Source organism: Colletes gigas, unplaced genomic scaffold (assembly GCF_013123115.1).
Source record: "Colletes gigas isolate AHSC1104 unplaced genomic scaffold, ASM1312311v1 Colletes_gigas_Sc00017, whole genome shotgun sequence".
NCBI lineage: Eukaryota > Metazoa > Arthropoda > Insecta > Hymenoptera > Colletidae > Colletes > Colletes gigas.
This window is the reverse complement of record NW_025106646.1, coordinates 522,737-541,499: the sequence shown is the minus strand read 5'-3', so window position 1 is coordinate 541,499 and position 18,763 is coordinate 522,737. Positions and strand designations below refer to the sequence as shown.

The 18,763-nt window shown below is 36.6% G+C and overlaps 2 protein-coding genes across 2 annotated transcripts in view; one reads left to right on the top strand and one right to left on the bottom strand.

Moving 5' to 3' along the window:
- Positions 1-18,763, top strand: part of LOC122400395 (cilia- and flagella-associated protein 298) — a 131,886-nt gene that overhangs the window by 22,480 nt on the left and 90,643 nt on the right. The window lies entirely within an intron of this gene.
- Positions 192-18,372, bottom strand: LOC122400393. Its single transcript, XM_043401841.1, has 7 exons — positions 18,234-18,372; positions 13,331-13,735; positions 12,161-12,371; positions 6,783-7,237; positions 2,823-3,120; positions 1,011-1,145; positions 192-538 (listed from the first exon to the last, which is right to left on the bottom strand). The coding sequence occupies exons 2-7, from the start codon at positions 13,471-13,473 to the stop codon at positions 395-397; spliced, it is 1,386 nt and encodes a 461-aa protein (XP_043257776.1). The 5' UTR covers positions 13,474-13,735; positions 18,234-18,372; the 3' UTR covers positions 192-394.

The window sequence follows — 18,763 nt, the reverse complement described above, 5'->3', positions numbered from 1 at the left end:
CGATTCTTATCTAAAATTCGTAAATGTCATCTTCGATGGTATCGCGGTCAGCCGTGCTGGAACACACGGCCCTGCACTGTTTTCCATAAGCACGAAGACGTTCTTTCAGAAATGCTCGATTAATCTCCATCGCTGTCCACGTTCACCTATGTACACTTGACACTTAACGCGATCGCCATCGATTCCACGAAACTGCCCTCCCTTGGCGCGATGAAAACAACGCGTAAAATTCGCGGGAACGTTCGCTCGAGCATCGATCAAATCCACTGTAATTTTAATCGAGACCGAACGGCGCCCGATGTCCCCGTTAAAACGAGTCCTCAGCCTCGTCGGTGTCGATCAATGGCACCCTCTCGTAGCGGAGCGCGGTGCTCGTCCCAGGCGGCTTAAACTGCTAAAGCGCCATACTTTTGATCTCGTTCTCGCTCATCTGACCCTGAGACGACGAGGGCGTCGCCTCGACCAATCCTTTGTCCTCACCCTCGACCTCCTGCTTGTCGACGCAATAGCGGCACCGCATCTTAGCGTCATCGCCCACCTGCATCAGAGTTGGGCATTAATTTCGTTCGAGTGATCGATCGATCAAAGAGATCGATCGAAAATTTAGTCGTCGGAAGCAAGTCGCGATTAATATTAGTCAATTAATGGAATTAATTGCTCGTGGCGATTGACGATTGAAGGGATCGTTACAGTGGTGATTCTTAAAATAAACACGTGATTCGTAAATTGAACATTTCTATCCCTCCCAATTTGGAGGGTCCTTCTTAGAGTCCAGTGAAAGACATTTAAATGAATTTCACCTCCGCTGTACGAAAGATGAACAGACCTACTCCGAAGTGATGTTCATTTTACGAATCATTCCTGTATACTCGACACCTGCGCGACAAACCATTTGTAACTTCGTTATTTTTACAAATAATAACGTTGTAATCGTTATGAGCGATTAACGATTATGCATTTTAATCGTGATCGTCAATCGTCAAGTCGATTGAATTTTGCCCAACACTGACCTGCACCGATCGCGTTATTATAACCAACGTCGTCAGGCTGATGACGAACAGACCCGACGGCACGATTATGGCGATCAGCAATTCCGTTCGCGTCTTGTTGAGATCGAAACGTGCCACCACGAAGAACGAGTTGTTCTGAAACAGAATGAAAGTCGAATGCGTGGTCAGAAGACGCAGTAAAAAATAAGGGAACATGCATTGCGGACACGAAGGGTAGCATTCGAAAATTGTCATTTTTGGTACTGTTTGGAAAAAGATTATTTTTATATAACATGCATCCGCATGTGGTAATAATAAATTTGAAGTAACGTTTAAAGGAAGTCTGCAATTGAACATCCAGTCGCGACAGAATACATCATTTCAATACGAAAATTGAATATCGATCTTTTCTATTTGTCCGAGCAACTTTTTAAATCAATTTACCGATTCCTATAACGACGTTTCGTCGTATCGCTCGTTTGAACTTCCAAGTAATCACTTCGATTTAGCATCAAATCCTTTCGTAATGAAATTTCGTGGAAAAAGATTTCCATCTTTAGAACATTGCAAGGAACAATTGAAATTCTATCCGAACGTTCCTTTCAAATTACTGTTCCAGAACACAATTACTCTGTAGTTCATGTTACGCTAACAGTGGAAACGAGCGATGCGCCTTCGAACGATTCGACGGGCGTACAGATAAAGGTGTTGCGTAACTGCTGGCCTATTTTATTTAGCATGTGGTTTAACGAGTAATTCGAGTGAATTTCATGCTATTCGATGCAAACAATGTGTTTTCCATCTCTCGACAGGAAAGCTTGTCATCCGGACCGTTGTTCGTTTCCATTAATTGGATCTCCAATCAAATCATTTTGCATCGGCGCGTTACAACAGCTCCTAACGATTAGTCTTTCAATTTTGTAAAATAACGACGCCTTGAATTACTTGTTCTCTTTTCACTTTACATTGCGCGGATCCAGATAGACTCGACATTACACGGTAAAATTTGCTATTTTCTCGCGAGTGCATGGTCGTAGAATTTTCAATAGAAAGCCATGAAATTGGATGTCAAGCATATATTTTATTCAACGTGTTCCGTATTTCATCGTGTTCCAAGAATGTTTCGTGGTAGCATGTGCAAGCATTTTCGTCGCTACTCACCACTGGCGTAATTAGTAATGTAACGTGGGACAAATCGCGCGGAACAAATTTAAACAATACCTTGAAACTGCATATAATACTATGTATATTAAAGTAGTTTGAGTTTTGGAATTCATAATATAAAAGAAAATACTTTATTTTGACAATTTAAAGCATAAAATAAAGTGTTTTATTTTAATCCTTCAAAGCGTAAAATGAACTACTTTACCTTTGTTTTATAAATACGCGTTTGAAAGTGCCCTTAATTTGAAAATAAATTGTGAAAAGAGATTATACAATAACATTTTCAATCTAAATTTATTTACTTTCATCTTTACATTTTCAAGCAATGGGTGAAAATTAATCAAAAGTCTAATTTATGTAGGCAATTAAAAATTCCTTATAGTATAAGTATAAGTAAAATATATAGTAAAAGTATTTTCAAAGAAGTAAATTTATTCAATAGTTCGAAACGGTAGCTTTTATATTTCCAAAATAGCCTTACATTAAATTGATAAAAGGTGACACAGAGATGGAACTATAGACAATTCTAGACATAGTTTCAATAAATAGCTATGTAAAGGAAGCATTTCGAAGTTAGTTGTTGGAATATTAAACTGACCAAAAGTTTGCAAAGACGTGCAAATATTTTATGATGATTGGAGAATGGATGCGTGTCGGGAAATAACCTACCTTGTTGTAGTAGCAGGGATATCTACTCTGCGCCGTCTGATTGTCGCCATCTCGACCATGAGTGGCAAGAAAATCTTTACATTCCCCCTTCAGCGTGTTAACGCAACCTTCAACGTTGATGTAGAGACGAGAACTATTGTAGATCGTGAGCGTTCGTTGCGCTGGTATGTAGGCGTTAGTGGGATCTACAGGATTCTGCAAGCTCTTTTCGTATATGGTCAGAAAGGTCGTAAAGTTGATGTATGGCTGTGGCACCGGGATTTCCTTTAACAAGGTGCCGTTTACGCAATCCTCTGTCCTGCGAAACACAAGTTGGAATACGATAATGAAACAGCCCTTAGAATATCTTCCTGAATGTTCAGACAGTCCAGCCACTCGAAAACATACAGATCGATAAACCTTGGAAAGACTAGGTTGTCACTTTCAGGATAAAAGGATTCGAAGAAAAATCATTTTTACTGCCATTTATCATTTGTATACAAAAAGACAGCTGTGTACGTCTCATTTCTGACTTTTCATATTTTCATTTACGAAGTTAATAAATTACACTTGACAAGTTGTTCTGGAAAAGTGTCACAGAATTTAGTTATGTTAAAATATCGTTTAGATCTACAAATATCTCTTTAGGTTTTTATAATACTTTTATAAATAAAATTAATATACATATATACAAGCGGATGAATTTTCTAAACTTGAAGAGAACCACAAAGAATGGTCCTATAATTTGCAATCACTGATGCAACTATTAATGTAGTTTCATATTTTCCATTATATTGATAGGAGTATCTTGATTGAAATTGTTCTCTTATATAAAATGAACAAATTGTTTTTCACTTACGGGGTATAATATTCTTAAATAAGTCTAAAATTGCAGTTTTCACGATCTTTAATTACCGTCAACGTTAAAAAAGTTTTTTCCCTTTTAGACTAACTATTATGTTGAATAATGACTTGGAAGAATCGCGAAGTATGTTAGCTTTCACTTATCTAAGCATCAACTGGGTCGGTAATCACGCTCTAATTTAATGGTCAGCGAAGATAATTCCTGTTATCAAGCCTGAAAGGTTACTTGGAATATTTTGGTGCGTGGAAACTTTCGGTCGTTAAATAAGGTTTTCGATGAACAGTTTGTTTGTTATTAGTAGACACCTTAGTATATTAATAAAATTTTAGGCCAGGAGTTTATTAATCTGTGAAACATTTTATTAAACTTAATAGAAAAGTACAAGTTTATTCGATTAAGTAGTTGGAAAGGAAACATATTTCTTAGAAATTTGTCATACATGTCAATAAGAAATACCAGTCTCTAAATGATCGAAACAGCCATTTATCTTACTTACAGTTGTCCCCCGAGAAACCACTGCAGTATCGGGAAAAAGTCAATATTAATAAAGTTCCTTTGTTTCACAAAGTTTTCACGATCTATCACAAAATATGATCCTATTTTCCACTTCAGTCTCATTTGGGTTACGTTTTTCGTTTTGAAAGCAAATGGTAATTGAAGACAGTGTCTCTCATAAATTTCATATTTCTTTTACTACTTTATTCTTTGAATTATTCCTCTGTTTTCGCAACAATTCGAATACGGTCTCGGGAACAGGCATTTTTCGTTGATTCATAGAAGAACTTTTCGTTATTTCTCTCCGGTGATCGTTTCGCCGGCGGAACAACGAGACATTCGTGATCGCAAAAAAGTGGGACGAAATATCGACATAAATGGAATGTTTGGCGGACACACGAGCCAGAAAAACGTGGCCCTCGGCTGGTGAATCGGGCAAAGTCGCAGGATCAATGGTTGCCATGGAAATACCCTTATCGGTGTCTTCTAGTCTCTAAGAATGCGACTATAAGGAAACGTCACACGTTCCCCGATAAGAAGTAATTGACACCGTGTACAACCCGCAAGAATGCAATTACAAATTCAGAACACGCGAATGAATTCTGTTCTCATGAACGTCATCAGCCTAACCAATATTTGCATCCTACTACGGTCGAGGTTGCATTAACAACGCCGAGCTGCGTCTCCTATTTGTACCGTGACGTTCATTTATTTTTAATTTTATAGATCACTGGTTAACCAAAATATTTTAGTTTGGTCTTGACAGTTGGGATCCCGGATTTCTTGTAAAAAGTAGGAAATTTTTAAAAAATATTGAAAGTCGTTAATTATTGATCGATGACGAAATATTAAGTTCAAATTATATTCTAAAGTACCCATTTTTAATGGTTCTATTGCCCTACTAAAAATGCTTTTTTAGGAATTTTTTTGGCGCGAAGTCGTAGAATTTTTGATTATTATGAAAGGGGTTGACGACTCGAAAGAGAACTCTTTTCTAGAATCCAGTGCGCATAACAAAATCATTGGAATCTTAGAACCTCAGTCGTATTTAGCATTATCGTTATCGCGTCGAGAATCGATTCCAGTATTTCACGTCTATTATTCCCTGAAAATTATTCGTGGAGTCGACTGGCGGACCCTATCGATGGAAATTGGCCCGTGAACGGGATTGTAGACAAACTAAATTCTGATTAAAGCCCAGGGAATGCGATTACTACGTAATTCATCGTGGTTGCTTGTCCCGCTATCGAAGATTCGAAGAAGGTTTCGTGTTAGTTTCAGAGATAACGGGATCGAGAGTCAATTTCAAGAACGGGGAATCGCTTTTACGCGAGATTGCACGATCGACGCGAAGATTCGTGGTGGTTTCGAGACGAGTCCATTGTATACCGTCGCTTCTTATACCGTAGCTCGGTTTTCGACGAAAACTGCGGATCGTTGGAATTGAAAGGGAGAAAATACGAGGGTGAAATGGGGGATGTTTTGCCCCTATAGCTGCGGAGATGTTGACCCTTGGCGCGACCGAATGCATCGAACTCTTGGTCGCTTTTCCTCTCGCGCTCACTGACACTGAACACATCCAACCAAATGATACGGATAATCGCTGAACTGTTTGCTACCTGACGTCTTAATTACCACACATTGAGTTTACTCGAACGTGGAACTTCCTCCTAATGGATTTGTGATCTCGGCTGTTGCAAAGGATTGACGTCGTTAGTCAGTATTGACCGAACCATCAGGGTGGTATTACGCAACCGTTGAGTTTATCATAATTTGACCTCAAGCTTTGCGTTCATTTAGACCGTTCAATCATTGTGCTGAAAATGTCTTTAATTCGATTATAACTTTTTAATAGAGTTTACTCAGTGTTTTTGTCATAATTTTAGTCTTTTCATGGCTTTAGCTTTGAATATAATCACTGAAGCCATTGCAAGAAGTATTAATTTTGCATTTATTCTTAAATAGAAAAAAAATTACTCGTAAATTGTGTCATAGTATTACGTTTAATACAATTTTATGCTTCATCGACTCGAAATTAACGATTGTTTTTAAATAAAAAAAAAAGCTGTATGCTGTAGAACTTATAGATTCTGTATAGGCAGTATATTCGAACGTATAGGTACCCTCATAGTAGATTCACTATGGTGATTTCAGCTATCGCGGAGTATTGATGTCGTTAGCGAGTATTGACTGAGTTATCAAGATGCTGTTATGCAACAGTGATAGTTTACTATTATTTGGTCTCAAACTGTGTGTCCTAGTTACGTTGAACTCACTTTAATTCAAATTAGAAGTTTATTTAGAATTTCCAGAACAATTATGTAACGATGGTTTACATCCTCATCGGGGTTTGTATAAGTATTTTAAATTGTGCAACTACTTTGTACGTAAATACATCAAAGTATATGAGTTTTAAAACAATTTTTTTAATGATTAAAAAGAAATATTTGAAGTTTTAAAAAGAACTAAAGATTACACGAGCTGCATTAATAACGTTCATTGCAAATATTTTATTTAATATACTTATAACAAATACTGGGTTGTTCAAATAATTATTATCTTCGATTAAAGTGGTGTAAAAACGGTGCATCGGAAAATATGCTACCTCTGTTAATATTTACCTCACGGTGTTTCTCTCTTTGCTAACAGCTATGCAGCTGGCTACGATGCTCCCGTTCTTGTTGTCCCAGACTTTCACAGGCTCGGTCAGCCTGGTTCCAGGCAAATTCCCGTTAGCTGTGTTCAGGGCAACGGCGCGTTCGCATTTCGCGGTAATGATATTGTCGTCTTGCATGAGGTACACGTTCACGTCGGACGTGCTGATCTTCGGGCAATAACGATCGCAGCTGAACGGGTATTTGATTTTCGTGCATCTGGAACTCTGGCAGCTGAAATTGCCGTTGAGCTTCATGTTGTCCTTTTCGCTGTCGACGACTATGCCGTCGGCCTTGTAGTGGCACAACATCAGCTCGCTTGTGTTCGAGCAGTGGCCGAGATTGCAGTTGAAAACTCCGGAGAGTACGCTGCACTCGCTGCCGTTGTTGCAGTTGTACTTTTTCAGGGAAGCCATGTTCGCCTGAAACGAGCAATCAATCGATTTCGAACGATTGGAAAGATAAAGAAGATAACATTGATAGTCAAAATTCTATTGTATTGTTTATCTATCCAACAAATGTCTTTGCTAGCATAATGGTGAATCGATTTTATACATTGCAATTTAATAATTTTCTATTTACTTTTGTAGGGTATTTCACTTTCTTTGAGATATTTGAGCCATAATCGTGAATGCAAAATAAGGGGCAAGGATGAGGCTCATCTTTTCAAGTAGAAAATGTCAAACATATGTCAGACATAGGATACAGATTTCACATTAGTTTGTTAAAGATTATAAAAATTGTAGTGCTTTTGAATTCATTGCTCTGATAATTAATCAAAAGAATGACTTTGAAAATTATAGACTTAGAGAGTGTTTAGGGAAACTGTTTTCCGAGTGCTTTGTACGACTAGGTTTTGCATTAAAATTCATAAGTTATAAACAATTTCAGGTTTATAAACGTTCGTGCAAATAAATGGATAAAAGTATAGTTTTTAACTTAATGTACTTTGTATATTTATGTCGTCCTGGAAAAGATTAGGGATGATTCAGCTAGATATTAACCCCGAAGGTATAACAGTCACGCAACACCTAGTCTTCATTTTTGGAAGCAATCCCCAGAGTGTAATCTAGATTCTGCAGCCTAACACACTTTTTCTCACGATAGAAACTCAGGATGATTGATGATTATTTGTAGGTTTGTTTTATTGGTTCCTGGCCACGTACTGATCACTATAATAAAAAATGTATCAATAGATAGTATAGATTCTGCTGCGTTGTAGAGCCAATGTGAAGTATAAACATGGAATAGGCATTACAATTCAGACGATTTTGCATTTTCTAATTACCAGAAATCTTGTCTGAAATAATTGTCGTGCAGCTGTTTTAAGTTAATAACAAAAGCATCAGTTTATGATTCTGAAAGTATAGTACCTCTCAGTTAGATATTTTTACAATTTCAGACATTTGTCTCTTTACTCATTGAATGACCCTCGTAGTTACTGTACTCTGAATCGAAATACGTTGAATTGTATTGATCCAGAATGGAGTTCACCTACCTCGAATAATAACGCCAAACATATAATTACAAACACCGTCAGTTAGAAATCTTTAACTTTTATTGATTCGAGAATGAGAACTCCTATCCATGCTTTCAACTATTCCATTCGAAGCTCTAAATTCCATCCCTAAACACGATGCGTAGCACTAAAACTTGATCGATAAAAGGCGCGGTGGATGAATAGGACACGAGCCATTAGAAAGTAATTCAAGACGTTGAACTAGATCGCGGGGGTTACGGTAGCAGGTAACAAGGTTACCGCATCAAAGTAACGTACGACAGAGTATGTTCATTACATTAGCTAAACTCTGCGATATCATTTACGGCTTCACATGTGCCGGAACTTGGTTTTTGTTCGAAAAACTTCCGTCAGACCGTTGCACGACACGTCCGATGCGTAAATAATCGAGAACGCTAAGTAATTGCGTCTCGCGGTAGATCGCTGATCAACGCCGTCTCTCGGTTGAGTTAGCCTTCTGAAACTATTCGTTCTTTCCTTTTCTAGCCCTCCCAATGTATCAGATTGGTCATTTCAGAAAGCACTTTGCGCGAAAGGTACTCGATCCGCGAACAATAGCTTTTTTTTACTGCTCCCGACTACATTAGCTAGAATTCTGTCTGCAAAAGCATCGTGGTAAAACGGATTAAAGATAACGTCGTTCATCCTACAACACCACACTTTATTTTTAGATACAATAGGGCATCCATTAACTGGGGTTTGATTATCCAGAGTATCTATATTCTCCAAAAAATGTTGGCATATTGAGCTGAAGTGACAGTTCCTGCATTCGCCAACAGAGGGCTACGATCAACCTGTAACTCTCTCACAAGTGCTCGACCAGCCACCGATTCCTTCAATTCATATCAATGAATCTGTTACCTCAACAACGATAGCAGTAATAATAATTTGTTAATTGCTCAATCTACATCTTTCAGCTTTACTTTTTTCTAGTGGTTTCGTAGGGCAATATCTATAATCCACAATATTTTTTACCTTTTAAATCCCTTATGAAGTGAAATCTCACTCGTTCTCTTCAAATCATGATTTAAGTAATACTCATTTTCCCAATTTTGTAACAAATAATTCGGCTGATATTTAGATAAATTTCTAGTTTTGCTATCGAGTGACTTTTAGTTTTATCACTTTCCCGGAATGATCAATATCTTAAGCGCGACAAAGTAATGGAAACCTCTTCGTGAAGCAACGTTTGACGTACCACTTGTCCCCACGGCTAATTAAAAACGCAGTCGCCGCTTTCGAACCGTACGGTTGATCGACTCTTTTGTCACGAGAAATACGAGAACTCTGGAGAATAGTGTTTTAGCGCGACCGTTGACGCAGCCCTATGAATTACTTCTCACGGAAGACGCAATACGCCCGATTGGAGCGAACAATAAGGGTGAAGTGGATGCTACGCGGAGATCGACTTTGCAGTTGACACGGGAAAATAAAATTCTGAGAGGCAAAGCTGCGATAATGACGGTCTGCGTGGGTATCTGTAATAGCTGACGTTCGAGCTCTTGTCGCGAGTAATTTGATCGCATGGGGTATTGTACGTTCGCGGGAGAGCGGAAAATAAATGTCGGTTCGATTTTAATACGAGAGATAGCCATACACCGTACAGCGAACCAGAATTAATTCGTACCAAAAACGATCGATCAATTTCATTGCTAATTGCATTGGCAATCATTTCTTCAATTTTGTTATATGCCACGATCATTGTTTTCGCATTTGTGTTTTGTTCAATCTGTTATAGTGGTAAATATTTACGAAACAAGTATTTCAAATATAACTATCGTTTTGTTCATTTATTCGGACATTCCTGGGTACTCCATTTCCTGTTTTTTGTTCGTGTTATATTATTTTCTTCCTCTAATACAATCGCCATCACATCGAAATGAGTTCTGTCGATGTATGATAAATGGATCTTAAATGTAAATACAGGGTGTTCTACAACCCCTGACAAAAATTTTAATGGTAGATTCTAGAGGCCAAAATAAGACGAAAATCAAGGATACTAATTTGTGGATAGAGGCTCCGTTAAAAAGTTATAGAAACATTTCCGGGCACACAGTATATTTTCGGTAAAGAATTTTTTTTTCGAAAGTACGTAGGATTTCGGAGTATGTGTATTTATAAAAAATGATTGTAATTGATTCCTGCAACCGAAAATAATTTTCCTAGAACGATTTCAAATTTTTTTTTTAAATTGAGGCACTCCCTGCCGAATTTTCTTAAAAATTCGTTTTTCCTTTTTAATAAATTTGTTTAACGCTGTACAGAAAAGTTGTTTAATACTTTTTTGTAGATATCCATAAGCTCTACTTCGAGAATAAATTTCAGTTTGATTCAGTGACTATTGTAAGAGTTATGGGGGTTTTCTCATTTTACGGGGTTAAGGAACATCTTTTTGAAAATTCTTGCAATTTCTACATATTCTACACTAAAATACGCGTTGTTTGCCTCTTGAAACATTAAAGTCCTTCAATCCATTCAGGAGTTAAACTGTTTTAAACATACGCATGAAATTTCAGTGAAACATATCAATGTATGATCAGACATTACAATTTTCGGTAAAGAATTTTTTTCTCGAATATGCGTAGGAATTCAGGGGTATATCTATTGACCAAAAATGATTGTATTGGAACCTCGCAACCGAAAATAATTTTTTTGTAAATGATTTCAAATTTTTTAATTTAATTTTTTAATACAAACACCCTGTTTATTTATAACTACGCGATTCAGTTTCCGTGTGAGTAACGATATTATTGAACGTTTAAAAAGAAACGGGTCTCTAATTACATTATCGAAATCAGAAATAACTAAAGAGTGTAAAATTAGAAAAGAAATTATTCTGCGACCATATTAGATATTGCGACGAACGAATTCGAGACACATAGCATCGGTTTCAAGGAAGATGATGGAAAATTGTTGTCGGCGACGAAATTCATTCCGCGTATAATGTAACAAGTGCTTGGTGATCCGTAAACCTTATTTTTCCGCACGGTCCTACGGGAAGCATAGTTTTAAAGTTTTTCCGATCAATTTAGTCCGTGTTACAGCCACTGCGGGAGTAAATATCACAGGGTCTTCTGGATACCTATTTGTTTGCCTAGAGCGCTACAGTTCCGACAGGAGTTTGAAAAATATCGTTTACCAACGAACATAAGGGGAAAACCTATAAAGTAGATATGAAAAATTCAAAAATCGTAACGTATTAAAGGAAATTTATATGCTCCTAAAGTTTAGTAAGTAAAGTTTGTAAAGACTGTGGAAGAAGCGTGAACAACACACAGAGTGGCTCCCATAAAATATTACAAAAAGTTACAAAATATAAGAAATTTTTTTTAATTTTAAAGTGAACATTCAAGAATTTGAGGAATGTCACTATTAATTTCTTTTAATGAAATACTACCTACATATTTGCAAGTTTTATTGGAAAGGAGTTTCTATCGTACTGAATACAAGATATGTCTGACCATAGAGAATTTCTTTCCCTGGCACTCTGTCATTCTCTTCTTACGTATTATTTCATTCGCGTTTATTACTCATGCGTGTCAAACATACTTCGTCTTTTCTCGTTATATTTCTCGACGTATATTGTTTTGCAAATGGTGTTAGATACTTATAGTTACATTAATAAAAATTTCTAAAATGTTTACAAATCGTTAGAAATTCCTTTTGTTTACATTTCTAGAGAATGTTCAAGTTACTGTTTTATAGGAGTTTCAGTAGTCCGATGAATTTGAGAAAAATTCACCTTGTTGCTGTGAATTCGGTTTGGAAAATTTGCATTTTGCTAAATCGTTTTTGTTTGAAATTATGATTCGATGCTAATGCGTACCTGTGGGCAGGCTATACTGTTGAATTTCGTACAGTTCTCGAAAATGATGTCCGTGCCATTCCTTCTTACGGTTGCATGAATCTGAGGGCAAAATCCGGTGGTTTTTGTTAGGCACCACTCCCCGCAACTCGCCCAGCCACAATTATTAGCTAAGGTGGTATTAATGGTTTGGCACATGACTGGATCTGGATCGATCCCCGCGTGAAAGGCTCTGGAATTAATTGCATCGACTTCATTAATATTTCCCCCAAGGCACTTTGGATATCGCATGACGGAACACGATATTCCGTGCACTCAGTGGAATGAATTTTTCGACGATAAATCTTGACTCGTGATGTTAATTAAATTATTAAACAAATATCATTTTTAATATTGCGAAGTTAGGAAAGGAAGACTAATTAGAAGTATAAGTATATATTCTTAACAAATATGTAAAGAACGAAAGTAGATTTTTCCTAGGTTATTCAGGATTTTTCGATTTTTACGAAAAGTTCCTCTTAATGGGATTCCTTTCTATCTCGAGTCGAGAAAGGAAAAATGTTTGGAATTTTGTTCGATAAAGTCCGCGAAATATCAAACTGAAAGCTGCTCTGCTAATTAACACACTTGTGAATATGTTATATAAATTATTTCGTGAATTTTCCTGTAATAATTAACGAGTTATACGTCGAAAATATCATCGTATTCGATGAATGCGATTTCCACTCATCCGCTAAACGGAAATGTAAAAAAACAAATTGATTATTATTCAACATGAGGCGTTCATAAGAATTGCATAAAATTAATGACATTGCAGTACAATTTATTTTTCATGCGTATAAGCGCAATTTAAAAAAATGTTATTTATCACCCACGTATTAGCATTTAAAAATGTACACTTTACATAAGAAAACTTGTGATAATTGAAAGCAGTATTATTTGAACGTTTTGAACGGCTACATTTACGAACGATGTCTCTTATTTTTAAAGGATTCTCCTACATGTATTTTAGAAAACGTAAAAAAAGAGGAATCAATTTCGTTTACCCGAGATACGAGGAAATCCCCTTAAGTTAGGTAGAGTCAGGGTCGGACAACGTGTTATAGATCTCCGAGGAAATTAAGGCCGGACGAGTCGTAACTTCATTACGATCGACCTTGGTCAATTAATCGATGCAGCCTTGTCATTTACCTGTGGGACGGCATGTAGATTGCCACACTCAGATAAACCAGCGCGACGCAACTGATGACAATTGTGAACTGACAGAAACAGATACTGCCGCATATCCTGCGATCCTGTTCCGGTATCAGGCGACGCTTATGCTTCCGGCCCATCGCGAGTATCCAATCAGATCACGTGTTTCCCTTCTTCCCCTTTCAGCGTCCTTCAACGGTGATCTCCGTACGGATTAATCCGCGTGATTTTTCACGAAGTATAGATTCACTTCAAGCTCGACGACATTTCAAACCACGTGGCCCTGACTGTTCCCGCACAGAACTTCTAGCTATCATCGATACGTCCTTTATGGGGTTGGTAGATGCATGTACACGATAGAACAGTCCTCTTCACTTACGAAGCGGAATACAATTTTCTGGTCTGAAAGCAAATTGCAATCGATCGATTTAATTTTCTTTTTGCTGATAGTTTCGTGGTCGGAATAATTTGACTGTACCGTGAGAAAGATTTTTTCTTGAATTTATTTGATAACGAACGCAGACTAAATGAGTATATTTTATTGTAGATAATTTTCTCAGGCCCTAGTTTGGTCTTCTTTGATATACAGAAAGTAATTGTTTGTACTTTATATAATTGGTATGAAAATATGGCCATTTAGTATCAATTAAAAATCAATCAACCAACAAAATTTAAATATAAATAAAAACTGAAAAAATATAGGTGTGATTGTTTACTTAAGATGGCTAACAAGTAGATACATTGTGTTAAATTCGATACGATTAAAACCTCTAGACGCAATACTATCTAATTCTTCTTATAGACTTCTTTAACCGTCCAGGACAATTCGATTGACCGACTGGTTCGAGCTCAAGGGAATCATAGACGTGAGCCTGTTGCATTCATTTTTAAATTAAGCGACGAAACTTGTTGCTCGCTCGAATCGATTTCTACGCGTGAAAGAAGCGAGGCTTCGAAAGATACAATTTAGTTCGCGGGCTGACACGCGTACGCGTTTGTTTCGTTGTGAATTTTTTCTTGAGATTGTTGCCGCGCAGCTGAGTTTCATAAGTCCGAGGACGCTTCACAACAGGTGTTTTGGTCGCTCGCCCACTCAAATAAATTTCTCACGGACGAACCTTTACGTTTCATCGATCTGACGGCTCCACGCGCCACGAAAATTCCGTGTAACGACGTCAGCGTTCGCGCAGAAAATTATTTCCTCTCCATTATGAATTATGTTCTCGGTCTACCGATCGATTTTGTATCCCGAATTCATGACATGGTACTCGAAATAAAAAGTGTTTACCCGCGATAAAGTTAATATCGTCTGCACTATAAAAGGTCGTGCGAAGCATTGATTTTCCAGGACGTATAAGTTTTATATAAGGTCCGAAGCCTGACACGCGATACAGATCTAATTCGGATGCAGGGTCATTTTGACACAAATTTTCGGATTAAGAGTCATGACTTTTTAATGATTTGTGTGAAATTTCAAGGAAAAATTATTAATACACATTATATATTTAGTGAAGAATTTTTTTCTCAAAAATGCGTAACATTTCAAGAGTATGTGTTTCTATCAAAAATGATTCTAATTAACCCCCGCAATCAAAAATAATTTTTCTAGAATGATTTGAAATTTTTTTTTCGTCGAAAAATTTAGGCATCTACTCCCTGTCGATTTTTCTTAAAAATTCGTTATTAACATTTAACAAATTTACATAAGGTTCTACGATAATTATGTTTAATACTTTTTTGTAGATTTCCAGTAGCTCTACTAACTAAAAAAGTTTCAACGAATTACATTCACCATTTTCCAGTTACATAAAATGTTCCATAAAATGTTCTAACATAACATTGACGATCGGTTTTTTTTGCAACGTAGTGAACACCTATGATAGAACACATTTTATTGCCAATATTTAATAAAACGTTTTATTACGTTGAAAATTCATGAATATATGGATAACTTGGGGAATGTTTGGAAGAATGTATCAGCTAACGTTACTATCAGAATTTGCTTCGAAGAGAATTTTTCCCAGAAATCTTCCATCGAAAAGGAAAAGTTCATGGTGTCGAGTAACCCTTCGTAGATGTACAGACTTAGATGTAGAAGTGGGTAACCCTCTATCTCTCCCTCTCTCTTCTGAACATCTGCTAGTTCGTTTCACGTACAGTCCTTCGTCTAAAACTCGTAACGCGTGACCCTCGACTTTTCTGAAGATCTGAGTCATCGTTCCTATGAATCTTAAACTCGGTAAAGGCCAAGCAATCTTGGAAATTATTGATTCAATCCTACGAAATGGACTGGCGTGTCATTTGGTCGATTAAATGTGAGAAATATGATTTTGTAGTATACACAGTGTTTAAAAAGTGAAGTTCAAGACTCGGATGGCTTAGGATAGTATAATCAGTATGATTACTGATGTGACAGAATTACGAGAACAAATAGAAAATGCATATCAAACAATACAAGATTAGGAAGGAATACTTGAAAATGTGTGTCGATCAATGATTCGTAGATGCGAGCTTTACATTGCAACAAAGGGTTTGGATAGGAGAAATTCTTCGATAGTTTGGAGAGTTGAATTAGTTAGACCGGAGCGGGAGATCATGACTCGAACCATGATCCAGGAATTCGATCGGCCACCTCGTTCATTCTTGGTGACAAAGCAGACGGCTAGTACTGCCATTCATTGATTGACAATGAACATGGCATTTCATTTAAAAATCAGCTGATACTTCGAACCGAAAATTGAAGGTACTTTATACATGTTTTTTCAAGGAAGGAATAATTGGATAGGAATTGAAATTAGTAAATATATACATTACATATTGTTGTTATTTTTACTAATTTGAGGTGTGTCATTAGCCCAAAACAAAACTGGTGAACAAATTGTTAATTTAAACTAGTTTATATATCGAGCAAATTTTCATGAAGCTAAAATCTCAAATATTCTGTTTTCTGACTTCCTCTCTTCTTTTAATATAATCAAAACAAAATGAAAATATTCAATATCTTTGGCTGATAGAGGTTCATTCTTCAAAAGTAACTTTTAAAGTATTGTGCACAAGTTTGATAAAGATTCAAAATCTGAACAATCGCATATTTATTATACTTATCAATAGTCATCGATTACCCTACAGACCTTCTACATCGACAGTTTCAGTCTGTTTTTCCTGCTCACCTCCCTACGTTTGCCCCAACTCCTTTTTTTTTACTGTCCATGCTATCTACGTGTCAGCCGTAATGCACTTATGGCAATTACCGGGTTTTAACTTCATTAGGAGCAGCGCTAGTGTAAACAGGCGTACTCCATCGGATGACGTGCAATTAGATACTCGTAATCCCATTACCGCGCAAGGGACGATCACTTAACGGCCATTCGAGAATAATACCTATCGATTCGGGGAAACTTTCTCGCTTTACTAAGCGTTAGGAGGTTTCTTAAACGCAATTGCGATGCATCGGTGGGTAACTCAGATTTGAAAAGACTTTGAAGTCGTAGAATTTATCGATTTTAGCATGAGAATATCGTAGTGTCCTTAGTAATCTGCGACGTAGTAAATATAGTAGCATGGAGTAGTACAACACAATTGAATAATTATAGGGTGCAAATACCAAAGGGACTAAGTAGATAATTAGACATTATCAGGTACCATAGAGAAAGGCAATTTATCAGCAATTAAACATATAATGCTTAACATTGTTGTATTTCAGAAAGTTCAAACTTCAGAAACATGTAGTACTCATCAATAGAAAGCAAAAATGTCGTAACAAATATGAGTCAAAGTTCCCATTAGGTATTACGTTATAAAGCTTTTTTACAAGTGTATACAATAATTATAACATGTTCATAATTTCAACATTTTTAATGAATAAATAATTTAAAGGTCAATTTTAGAATTAATAACTGTATACGGTCACGGACTCTGTGATGCTAAAATGACAAAGTATATTATTCTATTACTCTTACTGTATGACCTAATGACTTACTTGATAAATTACAGATAGACACGCAGTTGTTTTTTATGTTGTTAAAAGGTCGTAGATCAAAACACACCACTGTACGTTTACTCAATGTTAATTCTGAATTATAGATTACAAATGTGTTGTTTGAAAAGGATTCACAATATAGATCGAAATGTTCTGAGAAGAAAATATACGTGTTTATGTCATTTTTATCTACGCATTATTAAATAAGATGTTTTCTTCTTTGACGCTTAGTTCCTTTGGTACTTTCACTCTGTAATCTTGCTTGTACACAGATTATTTCGTTTCTAAGAATTTGAAATAAAGCGTTTCATACGAAAGTATTCAGCATTCTTTTAAATATAAAAGGAAGCTGGACGAGTAGCACAATTAAAAAAGTTATGTACAAACGTTCATAACAAATGAACAAAATTAAGCTTCTTTTACAACTTTTAAAGCAATGACGTATTTGTTTCAATTTTTTCACCTATATTGGACACTCTTTTTAGGAATTCCTCGAAATAAGATTTTAATTGATATTAAATTAGGCTAAAAAGTCGAAATAATTACGTATGACGTTACAGAACCCATAGAAGAGTGATTTAAAGATATTTCTAAACTTTTGGGCAAAAAAAGAAAATTTTGTTCTATTACAAGAAATCGTTCCGTGTTAAAGTAACCTATTCCATTCGTTGCTTTCCGATAAACACTATAAACAAGCGACGACTATCGATAGATCGATTGATAAACTACGGACAGGTGTATTCGAGGTCGGCGAGATATAGGAAAAGTTGCACAGGTGTTTCGGAAGAGAGTAAATTTCAGTTTAGCCGGTCTCGAACCTTAGAAACTTTTATGTACCGGTGGTATTGTCCTCCAGGGAACGCTACGCAAACCCTTACAAGTAACACGAAACGTGTTCGAGATGCGATCGACGTATTTTACCTTCAGGAATACCGCGACAGCTCCTCTAAATGTCTCCGCTGTCTTCGATCGTGGACGATAGCCGCTCAAATATCACTTATAATTTCAAGAATTAAAACTTCGCGACATCTAGAAGACACATAAATGCCGCGTCGTAGATTTTATCTCGACGATTCGAAATACCATCAATTAAAACAAAGGAGAAATTGTCACCTAAATTGTAAACACTGTCGAAACTTGAGATTCTAAGAAGAATATTTGACGCAGCAATTTATTCAATATCCATCAAAAATATTCAATTGACTCTATGGTATCCTTAAACAGTCATTTTTCGTAAAATTTCACATCGATCACTGTTTTAAAACTCTCGTGCCACACGGTCGCGATATATATCGATAGATCTCGAGTTTCGTGCTGCTCGACATAATAAGAAACGATCAGTAGAGGTGCACTGTGCTCGCGTCTTCATTTCCATCCATGTTTCTTCGTGTCATATCTTCCCGTGGTACTTCGACATCGAGGAGAACGAGAACTCCTCGGCCCTACGGTCT